We start from the raw sequence: 21183 nt of genomic DNA, 5'->3' as shown, positions 1-21183 counted from the left end.
GTGGATGAGGAGCTCTTATCGAAGAACACGATATCCGTGATAAGACTTGAATCTCATCAGGACCCGGGTTGTTTGTGATGTACAATATCCGACAGTGGTATCTGAGTGTGACATAGTCGTCTTCGAAAATGAAGCAGTAATCGTTTCCCGTCCCATATCCGCATACATTGAGAGCATATCACGAAAGATGCCCGAGCCCTCATATTCTGATAAAAACCCATGGAAACTTGTATCATCGGCCTTTATTGACGAGCTTCACCAATTGAGCACAGTCCTACCACATATCCGCTCTCTCAAGCCTGGATCATTGAGATCACTCCTCCCTCATTCGAGATAACGCAGCCTGCACGTCCCCTTCGACATCATGGAACCACAACCAGTCAAAACGACCGTTTTGCAGCAAAGGAAGAATTTTCTGCATATCGCGTCCTGCTTCTTCATGCTGAAGAAAGATCATACGGCCCACTTCCGCAGCCTGCTCGAGCTGCTTCTGCGCCCTGGGTCGCCGCACCAAGTCGTACGCATTCAAAGCTGCTTGAACGGACAGTGACGAACTCGTATCTATGACATGAGCTTGGACAAGCTCTGAAAGCACGCTGGAAAGAACCAGTGCATCTTCCACGCCCTGAGCAGCGCCAGCCGCCTGAAAAGGCAGAGAAGCATGGGCACTATCGCCCAAGAGGACCACGCGCTCGCGGTAATATGTCGAGGTTTGCAGGTGGTGAAAGAATCCCCACTTGACCGGTTTTGCCTTTGTGAGAAGCCGGCGAAGGCGGTCGTCTACGCCAGGGCCTGCGAAATCAGCCAGCATGGCGTCCTGTGTGACCTGTTCTGTGACAGCTTTGTGGAGCATCCAGGGGCTGTCATCAGCTGCGCAAAGAAGGAAATTGAATTCCTACGGTTCTTGATCAGCAAGAATTGCTTCAGGGTTCGCCAACTTACCTCTCCACCTGAGATCCGATAAGTGACAGCACCGCGTTGGTAGCCAAAATAGAACTTGGCAACGCCTGTGAGGCTCCCAAGGATAGCTTCGGCTTCATGCATTGGAATGACGCATCTATAGCAGTATGCACCTGCATATACCGGCTCCACCTGGCTGGGATATGTGGTTGTTAACACATGCTCTCGCACTTTGCTCTTGATTCCATCTGCTCCTGCAAGGACGCTGGCATAGGCAACCTCACCGTCAGAAAAACGAAGTGTTACCTTGTCTGTGTGCTGTTCGATATCGGCCAAACATTTATTGAACTTCACACTCTGTAGAGGTATGAAACTGGTCATAATGTCAAGCAGCGTCTTTCGGTGGGCCTGGCTCCGTTCAGAGACGCTAGATTATCATACACGAATTTATTGCATACGCACCGATTTGCGATTGAAGTCAGGATGGCCCCAAGCTGACTTGCCATACCACGGTTGGTCCATGCCTAAGTCTTGGTCAGCGAAAGTTGTGCACAGTGGTTGTAGGCCTGGGAGATTGATAGTGGAAACATACCAAGGCCTTCTTCGAGAAGCAGACCCTCAAAGAAGATATGTTGCGCATTTGGTGGCTTGTTTCCAACGCATATTTTCTCATATTTAGGGCGGAAACCAGGCTCGATGAGGTCCATCGCCTGCAGGCCATTTGGAGCGAAGCCAATGCCGGCGCTTCGCGACAATCAGCATACAAGAGCTTGACTCCATCTACTTTAAAAAAGAACAGAGGCTCACCCGACGGCAGAGTACTCTTTTGCTTCTTCATAGAGCGTAAACGACACCCCCTTCTTTTGGAGCCCCATGGCTAGCGCGAGGCCCGCAATTCCAGCGCCTGAAGTCAAGATTAGCTACTTTTACTTTATATAGAAGAGGAGTGAAAGCATGCCAACTATGGCGACATGAAAGTCGTGAGCATGAGTTCCAGGCATGATTGAAAGTCTAGTAGATGGTGCTGTCAGCCGTGTGCCGCTTGTGGGATACCAGCGCTGGCTGAGCACCGCAACGAAGGCTTATACAAGGCAGCTGACAGCATCTGCAGAGGTGTGATTGAGATAAGGGCTTTCATCTGGGAACTGGGATGAAGCATTGCTGTATTGCCGAGTCGAAGCTATTCCCAGCCCGGGGGTCTCGCGGCTGGTGCCTGGCGAGCGGGGACCACGAGCTCCCCGCATCTCCCCAAAGCTCCCCGCAACTCCGGCTCTGCATCCTCGTCCTACTAAGTGCTTCGCAATCGAAGTTTGCACGGATGGCAGCCCTAGCGCCGGAGCAGGCGCCTGAGGTGGCGTCCTCCCCGAACAAGCGACGGCGCATCGCTCTGGCGTGCAGCGCATGTCGTACGCGCAAGTCGAGGTATGCGTCGTCTCAAGCTTGACGACGACCGATGACAGACTCCGAGGATACTGACCTGCCTGTCGTGCCAGGTGCGATGGAGAGCGCCCCTCGTGCTCGTCCTGCTTGGGACTTGGCCTCGCCTGCCAGTATGATCCCACCGAGTCGGCGACGAACGTGGTCGTGCGCAGGGACGCGCTGTCCGCCCTGGAGCAACGCATGGCGGCTAACGAGCGTACGGTGCAACGCCTTGATCGCCTACTCAACGGTCATCTTACGGCTGTTGGATGTACCCACGCAGGCCCTGCTGAAGAGACCCATAGCGCCGATGTTTTAGATGAGCAAGACGAAGATGCCACAACGAATGGCACAGCCATGACCTTTATCGAAGAGCGCACATCGGCTTTTTTCGGGAGGTCATCCAACGTAAACTTCGTACGTCTCCTGCTCGGTGCTACCGCTGCTGCTCGGAAACAGCACTCGCCACAGACTGCTGTTGAAAGAGAAGGTACTGTGTTGGAGAGTAGCATCATGCGATCCTCTCACTCAGCACATGCACCCTCTCCAGTAACACTCTCGACCGCCTCCATGACTTCTCTTCCCTCATACGCAGAGATGGAAAGTCTGCTGGATGTTTACTTCGATACATGTGGAGTCGTGTTTCCATTCATCCACGAAGAGACAATGAGAACTACATACAACGAGTGCAAAGCCAATGGTTTCACCAGAGTTCGCAGGACCTGGCTCGGTGCGCTCAACATGATGTTCGCTATAGCCAGCAAGTTCGATCAGGATGGAGACGATAGTACATCATCGACTGTCCGCGAAACCAGATCCGACGTCTTTTACCAAAGGGCCACAAGCCTGTGCGGGGAACTATCAAAACAGGTCATTAGCCTCGAAATCGTTCATCACTTGATCTTAGTAGTTATCTTCTGTCAAGGTACCAGGAGGTCCATACAAGCTTGGAATGTCCATGGCCTTCTCGTGCGATCAGCAGTTGCCCTGGGACTGCATAGCAGCAGAAAGCAGGGAGTCGACCCAAGCGCAGAAGAGTCCAGGCGTCGCACTTGGCTGGTCATATACGGCTTGGACAAGGTCTTGAGTATGGTTTTTGGCAGACCAGCCGCAATCCTTGATGAGCTGCCAGATTCCGCGAACGACAGTGCCGATCTACCTGGTCAATTCCTTGCTGTTTCATCTCGACTGTATCAGATTATGAGTAGCTCGTTGACGAAGCAATATGGAGCTAACGTGGAGATGGACGAGTCTGGTCTAGATGACCTGGCTTTACTCAAAGCTTCTGAAGATTTTCGAAGGCTCCTTCGACAGTGGACACTCGATCTGCCATCTCATCTATGCCTTTGCGAACCACAGTCGGAGATACTTTCTCAAAGCACACAACTGAACCGATTACGTGTAATCTTGACGCTCAGATATCACAACCTCTGTATCCTCATCGAGAGGCCGCTGTTCAGTGCCACGATACGCCACTTGTTCCTTACAGATATTGACCTTGGCGGGCTAACGGCGTACCTGGTATCATTGTCTATGCATGAGGCCCTTAAATGTGTACATGCAGCGGAAAGCACTATTGAGATAGTGTATTATGTGATGATTGGCGATGCATCAAGTAGAAACAACCTCGGTGTGTGGTTTTTTACTCTATATTACGGTAAGTCATAGCTTTGCGAGTGGATAGCAGCATGACTGACAGAAGTCGTAAACAGTCTTCACTGCATCGCTGATAATAAGCGCCCGCTTACTGTGGGCGAAGCATGGCCGGGATGATGTGAATAGCAGTTTCATCTCTCGATCTGAATCGCTACTTGTCAAAGCTGAGCATATATTCCAGAAGCTCAACAAGCACAGTCCTCTGGTCCTTAGCTGCTCAAAGTATATCCGCCACTTATTGGAGTTGTACTCGCAAGGTAAGTTGCAATCTATTAGCTTGTGAAGAGTTAGAGAGCTGCTGACAATGTACTCACTCATCAGCCACATCCACGCAAGGCACCCACCAAGATACCTCCCCATTGCCTACCGGATCACAGACTAGCAATCTCACGTCTGTCCCTAGCCCAGTGGAGCTGCTTCAACTCGATGCAGAGGACCTAGAGGCATTTGGCATTCTGAGCTCGGAATTGTTCGACGTATCTATGTTTGACAGCTTTGGGCTGACGGTACCCGGTGCACTACCTGAGCATACTGAATAGTAAGGAGTGACATCAGGGAAGTGATGGAGTCGCGGCTTCAAACATGATCTATGATACTCATGGCTGTAGTGTTCACTTCCAGTTGGTATTTTAGCAGTAATTGCTGGTGGTGCAATCGACACGCATTTTTGCAGCCCTTGGTGTCATTGATGCTTATTTTCTATTCCGACCTCCGGGGGTGTGAGCCTCGTGCCTCATCACCGTCTCTGGATCGGCCCGCTTAACCCCTTGAACAAGGCAAATCCTATCACTACTCCCATTCCGAAGACCACGAGCGTATTCGTCGACAATATTATCTCCTTCTGACCGTGATTCAACCGCCTAGCCTTCTCAGCGTACTCTTTCTTCCTCTTTTCAACATCGTCTTGGGTGCTTTCAGGCCTCTCGCCCTTCGCAGTACGTACAGCTAGGTAGTCTCTCACCAATGGATCGTCGCTGTCACTTAAATCAACCCACCCTGCCTTATTGTCCCCTTGATCTAACGGACTTCTGATATTTAAACCCCCATACACACCCTCCTTTCCCTCTCTCAACTTCGGACTAATACCTCCTGGTATCCATTCCTCCAGCATAGAAACAGGCAATGACCTGAACACCAAACCCATCCACATCTCCAGCAGATTCGAGAGCAACGCCGGATCGTCCATACCCGGGAGCGCATGTCCGCCCATGTTCTGCGACGGAAGCACAGCCAGTACTCCAATGGCATTGTAAATGGATGACTGCAGCGCATGGTAGTGCAGGCTTGGGTTGTCGCGCCGGTAGCGGAAGTTCAGATGCTGAGCAATGCGCGGACGCAGCGAGGACGCTTGTCCAACGTAGATGCGCACACGCCTGTCAAGACCAAGGATACCGTTGAGGTAAATGGCACGGGCGTCGGCGCGCAGGTCGCCGGATATGAGTTTGAGTCTGCGGCCGTGTCAGCATTGTAGGACTGTTCGGTTGTGCCGATCGGATATAGGTCACATCGTCTGGAGAATGGTGTCTACATGTCGGACATTCATGGCTGAAGCAACAAACCTTGCTTGGTACTGAGTGCTGTCTGCAGGCGATGATTCATGAATGTCCTGAACACTAGAGGTCTGTCGAACAGACAAGACGTTTCTCAAACAATGCAGCCATCAACCGTTCGGCGAATCAGTGCGAGGTTCGACATACGCATCAAGGCTCCATCGGCCGTTGAGAAAAGACCAGACTTGTGGTCTTATGCAACGAAGGCAGAAATCGTCTAGCCTAGGATGTCGCTCGATCCATCGGCCATAACGAACATAATATCTCGATTCCGGTTCCTTCAGTTTGGCTAGCAGGTGTCTCAATATCTCATGAGCTTCGACTTGTGCTGGCGAGAGTTGTGTTGGCAGATCGTTCATCATCGGCGACGCGAAAGTTGATGCATTCGAGATCCACGCTCCAGATGCGCACGCACTTTGGTGCGAACTCTGAGGACTCGCCATGTTATATACAATCGCCACTCGTAAGGTACAGTCGCAAGAGCTGCGGGATGTTAGGCAGACGCTTGATCCGGTTAGTGCGAAGGCAGCAAGGGGCGATCGTAGCGAGGCTGGTTATGCATGTGCTTGCCTGCTGCCTAGCACTGGCTCCTCTGATGATACTGTCTCAGACGAGTGACTGGGCAAGCGTCAAGTAACGAATGCTGGCAATGTCGGTGTTTCTGGACGTGAGCACAGATGAGGCTCGAGAGCCTAGCGGCTGCTGAAGTTGCCTGATAAGGCAGGAACGGTGATTTTGTGTCGATTACAGGCGCCCCTCGGGATGGGTACCCATGCAATGAGCTGAATCCTTCAGGGACTGTCTCGAGGTGCCGCGGAGGATGCACAGCGTTGGCGCATGGCTGCAGACGCTCACAGAAACATCCTGTTAGCACGGACATACCGAATCACTCGCCGTTCCATACAGACTGTGGATTGAAGTTGGACTGATATGGATGACCGGGTGCCGAGCTGCGGCTGTGAGCAACGACCTCGCTGAGGGATAATCTTCACCGTCGTGCCAAATGATCAGAAATTACTCTTGTTATAATAGATGCAAGGATCTGACGTGAAAGTAAAGCGGTTGACTGGCAATGCAGTTTCCAGTTTCGATTAGATCTAATCTTATCTCGCCGATCTGGCCACGACCCCTGCTGCTTGAGGCCAGAGCAGCACATCAACGCCCAGGTCCTACCACAACACGCAACAGTCCACTCGGCTACCCTGTTTTTCAGTGTTGCGCTGTCCAGCTTTTCCCTCAGTACATTGGCGCGACCATTGCACAGTCAAAATGGTGAGTGATTCCCCGCACATGCGCATGCCCGAGCTTCACCCACTGACTTCATTGCAGACGAACGTAATAGCAAACTCAGGCCACGATGATATGATTGTACGTCTGCACATCCACCTCGAAACCTCCCGAGCCCTCCCTACTGCCACCGACCGAACCGCGCAACCAAACGGCATAACGCGCAATGACCGCCAGCGGTGTTGATTTGTTGTCAATTGAAGCTAATGAAGCTCAGCACGACGCCGTTCTGGACTACTATGGCAGGCGGTTGGCAACATGCTCTTCGGACAAGACGATCAAGATCTTTGAGGTTGAGGGCGAGACTCACAGGCTAGTCGAGACATTGAAGGGGTACGTCATGGAGCACCTTGGACGCGACATCTCGTTGACAGCGTTGCAGACATGAGGGCGCTGTATGGTGTGTAGCATGGGCGCACCCTAAGCACGGCAATATCCTCGCCTCTTCTTCATATGATGGCAAGGTCCTCATCTGGCGCGAACAAGGCGGCGCCTGGCAGAAGATTTACGACGTTGCGCTCCACACCGCTTCGGTCAATCACGTCGCCTGGGCACCCCACGAAGCCGGCTGTCTCCTTGCTTGCGCCTCCTCCGACGGCAACGTTTCGGTCCTCGAGTTCAAAGACCACGACTGGACAAACCAAGTCTTCCAAGCCTGCGGCTCGGGCGTAAACAGTGTTTCGTGGGCACCAGCTGTTGCTCCCGGCCAGGTCGTCAGTGCGAGCGGAAATCAGGCCGGTACCGCGCGACGATTCGTCACTGGTGGCAGCGACTGCCAGGTCAAGCTTTGGGAGTTCAGCGCAGAGACAGGGAGCTGGCAAAACACACAGGTCCTGCCCGGCCACACAGACTGGGTCCGCGATGTTGCGTGGTCGCCAACTGTCCTCTCGAAGTCATACATTGCCTCTGCATCTCAAGACAAGACTGTGCGCATCTGGACATCATCGGATCTGCGTATGTATTTGAAGCGATATATGATATGCCTCAAACTGACTACTAGCAGACGAATGGAAGTCAACCGTCCTCAATGTCGATGCCGCCGCGTGGCGTGTAAGCTGGAGTCTGAGCGGCAACGTACTCGCAGTCAGCACCGGCGACAACCGAGTCAGTCTGTGGAAGGAGAGACTGAGCGGCGGATGGGACTGTGTCAAGACGATCGAGGAGTAGGAACATCTGACGGGATATGTCGATTATGCACCAAATGGCGGAACATAGACGAGTACCTGGTTTGGTACGATTTCTCGCAGATACCAAACAAAACGCTAGGGCTTGACGACAGGCTACGACCATCTCGAGCTTCTGTGTCTACCTACTTGCCGAATTGACGTGCTGCCAGATGCGCATCTCGAGCTCTGACTCCATTCATTCCAGGGCGATGAAACCATTTATTCATGCAACGCACACTCCTATTAGACCGCTCCACGCAATGAATCCTAAAGGTCCAATCTAATGAGGCTGCTGAAAACAGCTTTGGTAACACCAAGTGCTGAAGATAACACGTGCGATTTCTGCAGATACACCGCCTCATTCCCAATACAGAAGTGGGTCTCGTGCCGTGTAATCCTTCAGGACGAAAGAAAAGCCTCGATCCGCGTGTAGCCTCCACATGAACATCTTGAATCTGGTGGTTGCTTTTGGCATGCAATTGACGCAGCAACCGACAAGCCGACTGACTGCGCTAGTGAACAGCGACGCCCCGGGCACCAAGCTGTCAGCGGCAAACCACACACGCTCTGTCTCCAGATCTAGCCCACCACGAACGTGGGGAGTTGATCAATGAGAACGGAAGTTGGCCTCTAGGTAGTGGGCTAGAGAATGACGACAGCGACAAGCGAGGGGCACTAGGAGCGAACAGGTCAAGGTAGCGCCACTCAACAACCCGCGAGCACTGGATTCCTGCGCGCATGCACCCTCTCTAGCGACAGATCCCGGTACAGGTACGGACTACAGCCGAATAAATAGACGTCAATTGCTTGAGAGTTGCAGGTTTCTCCACGCTCCTTTCACCCCCACAATTTACACAGACGATGTCTATCATCGATACCACCAAGGACCTGTCAGCGCTCTTCACGCAGCAGGTCAAGGCCACACCTGATGCAATTGCGCTAGAAGACGAGAATAACACATACACATATCAGCAGCTCCATGACAAAGTTGCCGAGCTTGCCCTACAGCTCCGAAATCATGGCGTGGGCCGTGACAGCTTAGTTGGCGTACTACTACCACGCTCTGCTGACTATGTCATCGCATGTTTGGCTGCGCTACGCGCGGGAGGGGCTTTCCTGGTACTCGAACTAGCCTACCCACCAGATCTACTTGCAGACGTGCTCGAAGATGCGCGACCTACGGCAGTCGTCACCATCAGCGCCGAGGTTGGGAAGATCTCGGCCGGCATCACGCTGGTGGTGCTCGACGAGCAGAAATCAACATCGAACGGCCACGTGGAGGAGTCAGAGCTGCCACCCCTTCCCGAGGATACAGATCTGGACCGATTATGTTTCGTTGCTTACTCCAGCGGCACTACTGGCAAGCCCAAGGGCATTGCAAACCCACACAGAGCAGCCGTACTCTCATACAATCTTAGATTTGGTTTCTCAGACGTCCAGCCTGGAGACCGAGTAGCCTGCAACGTGTTCTTTGTATGGGAGATCATTCGGCCACTATTGCGAGGAGCAACAGTCATTGCTGTGCCCGACGAGGCCAGCTATGACCCCCGCGCGCTCGTTGATCTCCTCGGCACCAAAAAGGTCACGGAGACGTTGTTCACACCTACATTATTTGCCGCCGTACTTGCCCGTCACCAAGCGCTGGAGACGCGCCTTCCAGATCTGAAGACCGTGTGGCTCAATGGCGAGGTAGTCACTACTGACCTTGCAAGGCGAGGAATCAAGGCTTTGCCGAAAACACGACTTCTCAATGTCTACAGCGCCTGCGAGACACACGAGATTGCTTGTGGTGACATCAAAGAGATGCTTGGACAGCTTGATAAGGATGCTGCTTACTGTCCAGTCGGGCCGCCCATCATTGACAAGAAGTACGTGTACATTCTCAATGAGAGTGGTCAAAAGGTGGACGAAGGCGAGAGCGGCGAGCTATTTATTGGTGGCCATCTCCTCGCCCGTGGCTATCTCAATCTCCCAGAAGTTACGGCCAAGGCATTCACACCCAATCCATTCAGTTCGCAGAAGGGTGCACGAATGTACAGGACAGGAGACAAGGCTCGATTACTGTCGAACGGCCTGCTCGAGATTACTGGTCGTGTTGGTGCAATGATCAAGATTCGCGGATACTCGGTCGTGCCTGGCAAGGTTGAGAGCGAGATCCGCAATCACCTCGCCGTCAGCCACTGCGCTGTCATTGCTCACGGTGACGGAATTGATAGGCAGCTGGTCGCGTATATTGTCCGCGACAAGGACTCCTCCGAAGAGCGACCGATTGTCGAAATCGACAAGGCTGGACGTAGCTCCACTGCCCGCCGCATGCTACAGGCGTACCTTGCACACTACATGCTGCCTGCTCTATGGGTCGAGCTAGACGTGCTGCCCACCAACGACGTGTCTGGTAAGGTCAACACGAAGGCACTGCCTTCGCCGAGATCAAGCTCCCCGACCGGAAGTGCACGCAAGTTTGAGCAGAGCCCTATCAGCATCGAGCAGATTACAACGATTTGGGCGTCCATTCTGAACATCGACGCCAGCTCGATCACACCCGAATACAACTTCTTCGATCTTGGTGGCCACTCACTCCTGCTTGCTGATCTTGCAGCGCGTCTGTCGAACACTTTCGGTTTCCGAGTCCCAGTCGCGCGTCTGGCGACACCAGCGACTCTGAACGGTCACCTCGACACTGTCCGCAAGATCCGAGATGGTAACACTGCTGAAATCCAGGATAACTTGCCCGCTGTTCTTCAAACTGATTCTATTCTGGACAAGGAAATCCAACCCAAAGAAGCCAAGTTCATCGCGCTCAAGGACGCGCAGACAGTACTTCTCACTGGTGTCACCGGTTTCTTGGGTGCGTTCCTTCTCAGGGATCTTCTTGAGCATACTTCTGCTACCATCATCTGTATGGTACGATTCGCCGATGCTTCACAGGACGATGTTCCGGCTGCCATAGCAAGGATCCGTAGCAATCTCCTCGACTTCGGCCTGTGGAGTGACTCAGTCATGGAGCGTGTCGAGATCCTGCCGGGTAACTTGTCCAGGAAGCGTTTTGGTCTGCCCCCGAACACCTTCCAGAAGCTGGCTGACCGACTTGATGTTATCGTTCACGCCGCCGCTACTGTCAACCTGGTATACCCGTACGCAGCGCTGCAGAAGCCCAACGTTGGCGGTACAAGAGAGATCCTCCGTCTTGCCAGCGCTGGTGGCGTCACAGTGCAATACGTCTCCACTAACGGTGTGCTCCCTCCCGCAAAAGGCCGCGAAGGGTGGTCTGAGGACAGCATGCTCGGTATCGAAGACGTCCCGACGAAACTTGCTGATGGTTACGGCCAGACGAAGTGGGTTGCTGAACAGCTCGCTCTTGAAGCACAGAAGCGTGGCCTGCCGCTGAAGATCCACCGTCTCGGAACCATCAGTGGGCACAGCGAGACGGGTGCAGCTAACGCCTGGGATTTGCTGACTGCCTTGATTGTCGAGTCGATCAGAATTGGCCATTACCCAGACGTCAAGGGCTGGCGCGCTGAGATGACGCCCGTTGACTTTGTCAGCAAGGCCATTCTGCACCTCAGCGACAACACGGATACCGACCAGACTATCTTCCACATTGGCGACCCAGACCCAGTCGACATCAGTAAAGTCTTCGAGGACGTTGAGAAGCTCGGGTACCCCACCCAGCCTCTGGCTTTCGACAAGTGGGTTGCTCTATGGGATGAGAAGCGTGGATCAGCCAAGGGTGGTGTAGGTGCGTTCACCGTCGACATCCTCCGCAGCGGTATGCCCAGCATAGAATTCCTAAGAGACGTTGTCGTGCTCGACAACGCAAAGACCCGACCTCTCCGCTCGTCAGTCGAGCGCCCAAAGGTCGATGAAGCCCTTCTCGAGACTTACACTCGTCACTGGTACGCCCGTGGCTGGCTGGCGCACCCACCCCGGAGCCAGAACGCCGTAGGCGGCGCAGCCAGAACGCTCCCCCGCCGCGGGCCCCTCTACGGCAAAGTCGCCATTGTCATGGGCGCGTCCTCGGGCATCGGCGCCGCCACCGCCGCAGCCCTTGCCCGCGAAGGCTGCCACGTCGCACTCGCCGCACGCCGCCTCGAGGCCCTCGAGGCCCTCAAAGCGCGCCTCACCATCCGCGACGGCAAGATCATCACTCACAAGACCGACGTCACCGACCCAGCCCAGGTTGCGGCTCTCGTTGCCGCCGCAGAGAAACACCTCGGCCCCGTCGACATCTTCGTCAACGTCTCCGGCGTCATGTACTTCACCATGATGGCCAACGCGCTGACCGACCAGTGGGCCCAGACCATCGACGTCAACTGCAAGGGCATCTGCAACGCCATCGCCGCCGTGGTCCCCGGGATGCTGGCCCGCGGCTCCGGCCACCTGCTCGCCATCTCCTCGGACGCCGGCCGCAAGGTGTTCCCCGGGCTGGGCGTCTACTCGGCGTCCAAGTTCTTCGTCGAGGCCACGCTGCAGGCGCTGCGTGTCGAGACGGCGGGATCAGGGCTGCGCGTCACATCGGTGCAGCCGGGCAACGTGGCGACGGATTTGCTGGGCATGAGCACGGACAAGGAGGCGTTGAGCAAGTACGGCGAGCCCAGTGGTGCGAAGGTGCTGGATCCAGAGGACGTGGCGAGGTGCATCGTGTATGCGCTGAGGCAGCCGGAGCATGTCGCTGTTAATGAGGTGATGATTGAGCCAAGGGATGAGCCTATCTAGGTCTGTGGCAGAGGACGGTGATGCGTTGCGGGATGTCAAGCTTCTGTGTGTGGAATCACAGCTCTAGATATGAATGAAGTTCGAAACTCAGGCTCATTCTTTGTCTACATGGTGTGAAATTCTCCCTTGTGGTACCCTATATGTCTCCAAAGCAGGTGATTATTATTTATTCGTCGTATCGATTTGGCCGTGTAATCACTGTGCTCAATCATCTCAGCATCAATACTGGCGCTATGTCACGACACTGCTAACAACTTTCAAGAGCCGCGCATAAAGCGTCAAGCTCGACATTGATTCATGAATGTAGTCCTACCCATAACACTACGGCAACCTGACTTAGGAATTGAGTGTCAGACGCGATCACATACTTTTTAGCCCCTCTCAGTCAACGTCGATTTACAGTCCGAATCGATAAAGCTCAAGCTCATCGCTTGAGGAGCCCTACCCCCCGAAGCTCTCAGCGCGGGTCTTCCTCAGCGCCTTGCCCGCTTGCACAAACTCCTGACTCCCATGCGCCGACCTAACCTCCCCTCTACTCCCTGTCTTCCTCAGACCTGTCCCACCACTACGGACGCTCTCAAACGGCTTGCGGCGGCGCACAAGCTGGTATCCACGATCAAGCTCTACCTCAATCGCGCAGCGGATCTTGAGCGCTGTGACAGCAGGCCAGACGCTGCGCTCGCCCTTGAGAATCCAGTAATCGATGGCCTCTTTCGTAGGATTCTCGAGCAAGCGGAAGAAGTCGGCGGGCGTGAGGGAAGGAACGAGAGTGAGGGATGCGCCGGGGATATGTTCGTCAAGCAGGAAGCGGCGAATGGAGGGACTGAGGTAGCCGAGTTCGTCAAGTTGGTGCAGGCGGTGCTGAACCTCGAGGACGACGAGTTTGAGCAATGGGGTGGTGAGTTTCCAGCGGCCATCTTGGCGCGGGTCGGGGTGGTGCAGATCGGAGCGCAGAAAGGGGGCGAGGTAGGGGCGTGCTTGCGAGACGATAAAGTGATTGACGTTGAACAGCTCGGCGATACGGTGCAGCGGAGATTGGCGGTCGGCGTAGGAGGCGTGTGTCCATGGGCGGAAGGTGGTTTCCGAGGCGGGAGACCAAGGAACGATGGTGCCGGACTCGTCTTTGCACATCAGAACGACGGGATTGTAAAGGGTCGAGGATGCGGTAGCGTTAGAGGCGAGCGCAGCAGACCAGATGAGCTGTGGGAATCAGCCAGGCTTTCTCACAAAGCAATGCCAACTAACTCCTTCACAAGGCAAGGCTACATACCACATTCGGAGCTGTTAGGTAGTTCAGCAGGTTTGGCACACCGCCACCACCACTAGTAGTCACGGTGATGTTCAGTACCCTCTTCGTCCTGGTGTATGCCTCATCGAACGTCAGATCTCCCACATTTGCTCGCAACAATTGCTCCAAGACGCCGACATCAAGGAAATGGCCCTCGCGCCACCATCGCTGGACACGACGCGTGAGCGTCTCATACCAGCCACTACCTTTCGGCCCGTCCTTCGGTCGCTGTGTGAAAGCGCTGAGGTCTATATTCTTCCCGTTGAGGAAATCGAGCAGCTCGTCTTCGGTGTGCACGCCCACCAGAGCTGCGATGATGGCGCCGGTGGCCGTCCCAGCGACAATACGAGGCAGCAGTCCGCGCAAATGCAGCGCCCTGACAACGCCCAGGTGACAGATACCGAAGATCTGACCACCCTGCAGCACCAGCACCGATCTGCCGAATGCCTGCCGTGTGTCGTGCAGCACGTCCAGCTTCGCCTGGTTCGTCAGCCCTGTATCCGAGCTGGCCGTGGTCGGATACTGCGTCAAGTACTCGACGGCGTACGCGACCTGCGTGACATAGTCTTCGATCAGCAGCTTCGTACCACCGTACGCGCGATTGAACAGGCGCGGCGCGGTTATGTTCCCAAGGTTGCGCACCAGGCCGCTCCGTAGCAGGCCGATCAGGCTCAGCATGTCATCGTCTTCGTGGGCCTCAATGAGGGCGGTGAGGCGCTTGTGGATGAGGCGGTAGTTGTAGTATTTGCTGGTGGCATTCTGGCGCCAAAGATCGTAGCCTTGCAGCTCGTCGAGTTTGTACGCAGCGCCCTCCCATTCTTCGAAGTGGCGCGCGTCGGCAATGTTTTCAAGCAGGAGATCGCGCGGGCTCTTCTGCGTCCACCACGCCAGGAGTCGCTTTAGCATTGGTGTTAGCGGGGCTGCAAGCAGCCGTGTGCGTGGGAGCAGTGAGGACGCACCCGCAGCCAGAACATGACGATCTCAGCAACGCTGCCGATGACGTTCCAGAGCAACGCGCCCGCCATCGTGTCGTCTAGGGGGTCGGCTGATGGCGCCACTCAATGGCATGTCGTCGCGCCGTGTGGTGTGCGGCTCGGGTGTGTGCTGTCATGGACAGTGTGCAGGGAATCATTTACATGTGAAACCGGAGCGCCAGGAATCCACGGGACGATGCCGAGACGGAAGGATCGCGCGGGGCGGTCGCGCTAGCGTGCATGCCACCGAACCATGACGCTCCATCGGTGACCGTAACCTCCTGCAACTATTAGTGAACATGCCAGGCGCGTCCCTGTGGCTGCTGCCGCCGGAAGCACATCCGCTCAGTGCAGTGCTCACAGCTCTGATCCAGCGGACAGCCTCACACTTCGGTTCCTCGGATCTCTTCATTCCGCACCTTACACTGACATCGGACCTACCGCCCTCGACCTACGCCTCAGAACCGCAGCAATGGCTCGACTCGCTGGACCTCCCCACCGGCGCCGTGCACATAGAATTCGCCATGCTGGCCAGCGAGCCTGTCTACTTCCGCAAGCTATACCTTAAGTGCGTGAAGACGGCCAGCCTGACCGCTCTCGCAACAGCATGCAAGAAGCACGTCGCTGGCTATGCAGACGGCGAGATGGCGAGCACCTGGGCACACGACACATTTAACCCTCACGTCAGCCTGTTGTAGTCAGTATGCCCTCGTGAGTCCACATCCTGGTTGACCCCGAACAGCCATGATTGCCCGCAGGTCGACGCACAAGGACTTGCGGCGACGAGCACGCTCGCACAAGAGGAAGGTATTGACTTTGTAGCGCGCCGCGGGCTGTCGTGGACGGGCGGCCGCGTTGTGCTCGTTGCAACCGACAAGCCAACATCTGAGTGGGCACCCATTGCCCAGAGAGTGGTCTGATGCGTCATCAGTCGATAGTCCGGTGGTGAGTCTTTGTCCGGCAGAACGAGACGTGGTGTTTGGTTCCGGCAGCGTGCTACTGAGGCCTCTAGCCGGGTGAGGCAGCCGGTGCTCTTGATGCGAGCGGCGTGAGGCTGCTGTGGCTGAGAATAGTGGACCTTTTGGTGTCTAGAAGCTAGAGCGGGCTAGACGTCATTGAGGGGTAGCTTTGATTAGTGATGGAGGGCAAACTCAATTGTCCCGCGGACTTGGCCTTCATGCTTTGGGATTGAGTTTTGATGCCTGAATTGAGGGGGAAATGTGATGTGAAGTTCATGATAAACTGATGCATGACGCCTCATAGCGCTTTGCAATTTGCACGAAGGAGAGACAGTATAAGATCAGTACATGTGGAAGGGGTGGGTGTGGATTGGAAGAAGCATTCGTGGAACGATACTTGCATTATTATACATTTTTGCGAATGGTATCTACATACTCATGGCTCATTAAATGAATTAGAAAGTTGAAGCGCAAACGTTTATTTCATGAAGCCAGCCTTGCCGTCACCGTCAGCATCAACCTTGGGGTTGAGCTTGTCCATCAGACTAGGCTTCTTCTTCTCACCACCGATGGAGCCGTGGGTGTGCGTGTTGTGCGCATCAGCCCTGGAGCGATCCTCACGAAGAGCATCTGGCAGGTGGTCCTTGTCAGTGTGAGTGCGACTATCGCGAGCAAAGTCGTTGTGCTGCTGGCCAGAGTGTCCAGCGACACCTCCAGCAACACCTCCAGCAAGGCCACCTGCCTTGCGGTGGCGTCTGACACGGTTGCCCTCTCCGTCACTGCTGCTGTAGCTGCTGTTGGAGCCGCGGCGGCGCGAGTGGGCACCTGCCAGGCCGGCACCTGCCAGGCCAGCACCGGCAACACCGGCACCGGCGACGCCAGCACTGCCGTGCGTCGCTGTGTTATCGTAGTCGCCATGCCTGGCAACACCTCCAACCTTGTGGTGATCGCTGTGGCCACCCTCGCGGACCACACCGAAGCCTCCAGCTGTGCCTGCGCCGATGTTCTTGGGAACACCCTCGAAGGCGTCGTAACGCTCCTCACGGCCAGTTAGAGCTCCACCCTTGGCCTTGAACTGATCCATGGTCATGGCGGGCAGGGCTGTGGTGCTGTGATGGGTAGCCTTGTTGTGGTGAACCTCATGGATGGGAACCGTGGTGTGGACAACGTTGGGCTGGATGGTCTCCTTTTGGACTACAGGCTGGATGGTCTCGTGGATGTGGTGGTGGACGTGCTCGCCGCCAATGGCAGCAGCAGCGCTCTGGCTGTGTGTGGTGTTGTCTACACGACGCTCATCCTTGTAGCGAGCCTGCTCGTCGATCAGGTTCCTCTTGGTGGAGTCATGGTCGCGGTGGTCAAACTCGCGGTGCTGAACGGCGCCAAGTTTGGCAGTGTGTTGCTCAGGGAGAACCTCGCGGTCCTGGATGGGCTGAACTGTGCGGTGGTAGTGGTCCTGGTGGACCTCCTTGTCGACGGCGGTTTGAACCTCCTCGTGCACGTGTGGCTTTACAACCTCGTGCTGAACAGCAGGAGCAACAGCTTCGTGGACGGTAGTGTCATGGTGTCCAGACTTGGACATGAAGTCGGTGATTGCTGCCTTAGCCTTGTCCATTGCGATGTTGTTATTGTTGTTTGTAGGTGTGAGAGTGGAAAGGTAAGATGTGGTGGATGATGTGGTGATTATGAGGCTGGAATGTTTATCTGATGATGGTATGATGATGAGTTCAAGCAGTAGCTGCTCGAAGTCTTTATACTCCGCACCTGGCAGCGTTGGAGCACACGCACAACGACGTAATTGATAGGCCTCAAAGCCGGTGGAGCCTGCTCGGTGTCTTCTGCGGCACGTCAGACTAGTGCCATCGCCATGATCGGCTGCAACATATGCGTGTGGCGGTATTCATTGGCTCCGTCAGCGTGGGCTCGATATCGACGGCACCAGACGGGTCCCGCTGTGTGGCATCGACCAGGCTTCGAGGAGCTTGAATCACCCCGACGCGTTGTTGATCTACGTCAATGGTACTTCGGGTCAATGCATCAGCCACAGTTTACGTCGTAACGAGAGGTCGATAGTATTACGCTTGACGTAGAGCTAATGCTCAAAAGCAAGTGGAGCATTGGTCCAGTCCATCTCAAGCGTCCGCGTAGGTACACACTGCTCTAGGCTAGCCACCTGCTCGCATCTCTCGCAGCAATTATGAAACCGTCCGTGAACCTCCGCTCCTGACCAGCTCAAAGCCGACCCCTTTTGTGTATATGGAATTGTGCTGAAAAAGGGAATAAAAATCGAGGATCTGCACTAGGGTGGCGATTTTACCGATCTGATCGGTTGGGTGGGCGTCTGTGCGCATGCCAGAATCACGAAAGAGCGTCACGGCGAGCACCTTTTCGATGTTGTTTGTCCCCACACTCCTACGCGTCGCCGTCCAGCGGGGCTTGTCTTATCCTGTTTCGCTCTCTGCGCGGAGCCATGGCCACGTCGAGACTGACGCACTGGAAATCATCCTTTCCTTTGGTACGCTAGTACGATCAGCAGCGGAGCCGTCCGCTGTTGGCCACCTCCTTTGCTTGTCGTCATCCCGTGGATGCATGCACCACCCGCGCTGCTACACGCGATGCTTGTGGTATCGTCACAGCACCTAAGTGGGCCTGAAATGCTGCCCCATAATGTTCCAGCGATTGCTGGAGGAAACGCGAGCGGCATCACGATGATGCTACGTCATCAAAGACGCCGTGCATCAGTGGCAGCCTCAAGGGAGCACTCACCACGTCCATCAAGGGAGGTACACGTGGGAGATTGAATAAGAGAGGGGGCCGTAAACGTGGAGCGCCTGGCCCTTCGGAGACTCCGCCATTGCTCTCGAGCGATGTCTGCCGCGCTCTGCCGTCCATTCATGAGCTGCGCCGTCACTGTACGGGCCCTTAGCAGCAGTTGTAACGTCCGAGCTGTCACGAACGGCTTCTGGACTGTTCTTTTGGTCCTCGAATAATTTTCTACAGCAACGGCCTCGCCTCTGCATTGAATAGAATTCTGACGAAGTCTCGCGTGCGTCATAGCTTCCACAACCCATATTGTTGCTTGGCTCTGTTGAGGGCCGTGTGCGTTACGTGCTCTAGACTCAGCTCTCATCCTAAGATTTTTGAACGCTTTGCACGCTCTCTCGTCTGCGTCCTTAGGAAAAGCCAACGCCATGCAACAAAAATTGAAGTCCGTCTTTCGAAGGTCCAGTAAATCGAGGAGTCACTCAGGCAAGCATGAGCAATTGGATAGTAGCACCCGTCCCTCCAAAGCAAGCCCACCGCGTGGTGATCACCATCACGTGTCGAATGGGAACCGCACCTCAGTCGATTCGTCCGCAACTGGCTCCGTGTACACTGGCCGTAGCAGGCCTGTCAGTTCGATATACGACGACGCTCACCGAGCACCAACGGCTGATGATCTTATATCCTCTACCGACCCTGCTATAGCGAACGATTACAAGGCCTATCTGCCTGTTCTCTCTCCAGTGAACGACCAACACGGCGATGAATACATAACGAACGGTGGAGACAGGCATACCACGGGAAGAAGTGAGGTGCGCCACGAGGAGGATGTTGCTGATCGCAACATCGCGCGGTACAGTACCTCGTCTGATGGCGGTCACCGCGCTTCAAACTTAGCCTCTGGACCACAGCACTCGCGAAAAACATCTCTTGGTGCTGGTTCTGTCGGATCTGCATTGAGCCCGGTTCAAAGCACTGGCGTTCGACAGTACCCAGTGGGTCAAGACATTACCAGGGGCGATGGTGTGCATGACGGTGTTCGCCCACACACCGAGACAACATACGACACAAGCTCGCGAAAAAGACTGAGCTTCCCTCGCACGACTGCCCAGGTCAATCCTGAGATGGAGATAAGGAAGCTGCGTATTTCGGACAGTGACAATAGCGCAGTCCAGTCGCGACGAGATACATACGAGGTTCGAGACTCACAGTCTGGTGTACGCCATGCCACCGTGGACGGAACCGAGGATGGAGAAGAGACGGCGCTAGCCAGAAAACTGCGTGAGGATGGTGTCGCAGATCTCAGAAACACAGTCGATACGGATGGAAACATCACATGGGCTCCCGGTACGTTTTCCTCACTTGTCTTTTTGGGACGTTGCACCTCGTATCTGTCTTGATTCCTTGACATACACTGACTGAAACCAGCTGTTACGCACGAGGTAATCAAGCCCCATAAACACGAGATCATCCAGCACAAGATCTACCGCGAGATTCACAACTACGAACACTTCCATCGCATCCAGCCTGTCATGATGACCGAGGTTCTTCCACCCCGCCACTGGATTCCCAACCCAGATGGCGAAGGCCTGATCGAAATCTCTGCCGACGAGCTACCCGCCCGCACAGGCGAGAATCGCTGGTGGTCCATCTGCGAGCACGAAAGCCCGTACTCCCGCCTGTCCACACTCCCCAAGTACCGCACCGAGCCCGAAATCATCGAAGCCGGTGTCTTCATGACTGAAGCTGGCTACGAGCGCAAAGAGACTATCATTATCCACCCTCCCACCCTGGCCGACCTGACTGCGTACGCCGGGCCGGTGCAGGCGATGCACTTCGACCACAAGACGGGTAAGAGCTGGATGGGCGAGCTGACGACCATGGACGAACTTCGCCGGCTTCAGCGGGAGCTGGACCGCGCGCCGGACACACGAGCTTTCGAAATGGACGGACTTAATAAGAGTCTACCAAGCCTGCCGTTGGAGGGTGCGCGGAGAGGGTCGACTTCTATGCCCGCCCGCAAACCGGTCCATGGGCATCCTGCTGCAATGCATGGCGTGGGTACGAGACGAGAGATGGCTGCTGCATGAACGATGTGTCTAGATTTGATGGGATGTCCCGAGATCTTTTGTAAACATAGTCTGTACCTATAGTGTTGAGGCTGAGGTTCGCGATAGACCGTGTTCGGGCCTTTGTTTGGAGACATTGCGAGCAAGCATGGTGTTTGGCGTTTTCTTCATCAATTCATTGTATACATCGTCCTTGTATCTTTGCCTGCCTTACATGAGATTTCACAGGAATTTCGGTAAGTTAAAACGCCGAGGAGACTATCTAAAGCAAGCAGCGATTGCCCACCTAACCTTTGCAGTGTCGAGGTCAATCCCCAGACTATTTACAAAGCCAACACCCACAGCCAGGGCGCTTTCCCTTGATTTGTTCGAACGGACCGCATGCATGCTGTCTTCCCACACTACCTAGGTAGTCCAGGCGCGACCCTGGCTGATGCCT

The 21183-nt window shown here is 55.0% G+C and overlaps 9 protein-coding genes across 9 annotated transcripts; 5 read left to right on the top strand and 4 right to left on the bottom strand.

The window, feature by feature from the left end:
* On the bottom strand, positions 1–2064 carry C7974DRAFT_403361 (salicylate hydroxylase). The gene is made up of 6 exons (XM_046142821.1): positions 1859–2064; positions 1708–1804; positions 1493–1644; positions 1363–1424; positions 943–1308; positions 1–895 (listed from the first exon to the last, which is right to left on the bottom strand). The coding sequence occupies exons 1-6, from the start codon at positions 1899–1901 to the stop codon at positions 314–316; spliced, it is 1302 nt and encodes a 433-aa protein (XP_045992778.1). The 5' UTR covers positions 1902–2064; the 3' UTR covers positions 1–313.
* Positions 2065–2158: 94 nt separating this feature from the next.
* C7974DRAFT_59942 (C6 transcription factor) lies at positions 2159–4613 on the top strand. Its single transcript, XM_046146937.1, has 4 exons — positions 2159–2322; positions 2394–3976; positions 4032–4232; positions 4297–4613. Exons 1-4 carry the CDS (start codon positions 2219–2221, stop codon positions 4512–4514), a joined length of 2106 nt encoding a protein of 701 aa, XP_045992777.1. The 5' UTR covers positions 2159–2218; the 3' UTR covers positions 4515–4613.
* On the bottom strand, positions 4524–6240 carry C7974DRAFT_59980 (uncharacterized protein). The gene is made up of 2 exons (XM_046146938.1): positions 5673–6240; positions 4524–5423 (listed from the first exon to the last, which is right to left on the bottom strand). Exons 1-2 carry the CDS (start codon positions 5966–5968, stop codon positions 4712–4714), a joined length of 1008 nt encoding a protein of 335 aa, XP_045992776.1. The 5' UTR covers positions 5969–6240; the 3' UTR covers positions 4524–4711.
* Positions 6241–6978: 738 nt separating this feature from the next.
* C7974DRAFT_417332 (WD40-repeat-containing domain protein) lies at positions 6979–7979 on the top strand (the record flags this gene model as incomplete). The annotated part of the gene is made up of 3 exons (XM_046144066.1): positions 6979–7145; positions 7195–7766; positions 7816–7979. The coding sequence occupies 3 exons, from the start codon at positions 6979–6981 to the stop codon at positions 7977–7979; spliced, it is 903 nt and encodes a 300-aa protein (XP_045992775.1).
* A 582-nt stretch (positions 7980–8561) lies between these two features.
* Positions 8562–12789, top strand: C7974DRAFT_403353 (tyrocidine synthetase 1). Its single transcript, XM_046142820.1, has one exon. The coding sequence runs from the start codon at positions 8840–8842 to the stop codon at positions 12692–12694; it is 3855 nt and encodes a 1284-aa protein (XP_045992774.1). The 5' UTR covers positions 8562–8839; the 3' UTR covers positions 12695–12789.
* A 26-nt stretch (positions 12790–12815) lies between these two features.
* C7974DRAFT_443245 (acyl transferase/acyl hydrolase/lysophospholipase) lies at positions 12816–14888 on the bottom strand (the record flags this gene model as incomplete). Its single annotated transcript, XM_046145443.1, has 2 exons — positions 12816–13894; positions 13965–14888. The coding sequence occupies 2 exons, from the start codon at positions 14886–14888 to the stop codon at positions 13136–13138; spliced, it is 1683 nt and encodes a 560-aa protein (XP_045992773.1). The 3' UTR covers positions 12816–13135.
* Positions 14889–15119: 231 nt separating this feature from the next.
* On the top strand, positions 15120–16311 carry C7974DRAFT_403349 (2',3'-cyclic-nucleotide 3'-phosphodiesterase). Its single transcript, XM_046142819.1, has 2 exons — positions 15120–15653; positions 15699–16311. The coding sequence occupies exons 1-2, from the start codon at positions 15256–15258 to the stop codon at positions 15874–15876; spliced, it is 576 nt and encodes a 191-aa protein (XP_045992772.1). The 5' UTR covers positions 15120–15255; the 3' UTR covers positions 15877–16311.
* Positions 16312–16393: 82 nt separating this feature from the next.
* C7974DRAFT_319600 (uncharacterized protein) lies at positions 16394–17527 on the bottom strand (the record flags this gene model as incomplete). Its single annotated transcript, XM_046138713.1, has 2 exons — positions 16394–16657; positions 16778–17527. 2 exons carry the CDS (start codon positions 17525–17527, stop codon positions 16394–16396), a joined length of 1014 nt encoding a protein of 337 aa, XP_045992771.1.
* Positions 17528–18829: 1302 nt separating this feature from the next.
* On the top strand, positions 18830–20884 carry C7974DRAFT_59915 (uncharacterized protein). The gene is made up of 2 exons (XM_046146936.1): positions 18830–20022; positions 20104–20884. Exons 1-2 carry the CDS (start codon positions 19104–19106, stop codon positions 20763–20765), a joined length of 1581 nt encoding a protein of 526 aa, XP_045992770.1. The 5' UTR covers positions 18830–19103; the 3' UTR covers positions 20766–20884.
* The last annotated feature ends 299 nt before the right edge of the window (positions 20885–21183 follow it).

This window comes from Boeremia exigua, assembly GCF_020726555.1.
Source record: "Boeremia exigua strain MPI-SDFR-AT-0100 chromosome Unknown C7974scaffold_12, whole genome shotgun sequence".
Taxonomy (NCBI): Eukaryota; Fungi; Ascomycota; class Dothideomycetes; order Pleosporales; family Didymellaceae; genus Boeremia; species Boeremia exigua.
This window is presented reverse-complemented; position numbering and strand designations above follow the sequence as displayed.

Excerpts from the sequence above, each read along its gene's own strand:
- C7974DRAFT_59915 (XM_046146936.1), top strand. The coding sequence starts at position 19,104 with ATGCAACAAAAATTGAAGTCCGTCTTTCGAAGGTCCAGTAAATCGAGG. Across the intron at positions 20,023-20,103 it reads AAACATCACATGGGCTCCCG|CTGTTACGCACGAGGTAATC; the intron begins GTACGTTTTCCT and ends GACTGAAACCAG.
- C7974DRAFT_403361 (XM_046142821.1), bottom strand. The coding sequence starts at position 1,901 with ATGCCTGGAACTCATGCTCACGACTTTCATGTCGCCATAGTTG. Across the intron at positions 1,645-1,707 it reads AAAGAGTACTCTGCCGTCGG|CGCCGGCATTGGCTTCGCTC; the intron begins GTGAGCCTCTGT and ends ATTGTCGCGAAG. Across the intron at positions 1,309-1,362 it reads CTGACTTCAATCGCAAATCG|GCCCACCGAAAGACGCTGCT; the intron begins GTGCGTATGCAA and ends GAACGGAGCCAG.
- C7974DRAFT_59942 (XM_046146937.1), top strand. The coding sequence starts at position 2,219 with ATGGCAGCCCTAGCGCCGGAGCAGGCGCCTGAGGTGGCGTCCTCCCCG. Across the intron at positions 2,323-2,393 it reads TGTCGTACGCGCAAGTCGAG|GTGCGATGGAGAGCGCCCCT; the intron begins GTATGCGTCGTC and ends CTGTCGTGCCAG. Across the intron at positions 4,233-4,296 it reads ATTGGAGTTGTACTCGCAAG|CCACATCCACGCAAGGCACC; the intron begins GTAAGTTGCAAT and ends CTCACTCATCAG.
- C7974DRAFT_403349 (XM_046142819.1), top strand. The coding sequence starts at position 15,256 with ATGCCAGGCGCGTCCCTGTGGCTGCTGCCGCCGGAAGCACATCCGCTC. Across the intron at positions 15,654-15,698 it reads CCTCACGTCAGCCTGTTGTA|CCATGATTGCCCGCAGGTCG; the intron begins GTCAGTATGCCC and ends GACCCCGAACAG.
- C7974DRAFT_403353 (XM_046142820.1), top strand. The coding sequence starts at position 8,840 with ATGTCTATCATCGATACCACCAAGGACCTGTCAGCGCTCTTCACGCAG.
- C7974DRAFT_59980 (XM_046146938.1), bottom strand. The coding sequence starts at position 5,968 with ATGGCGAGTCCTCAGAGTTCGCACCAAAGTGCGTGCGCATCTGGAGCG. Across the intron at positions 5,424-5,672 it reads GGCCGATGGAGCCTTGATGC|ACTCAAACTCATATCCGGCG; the intron begins GTATGTCGAACC and ends ACACGGCCGCAG.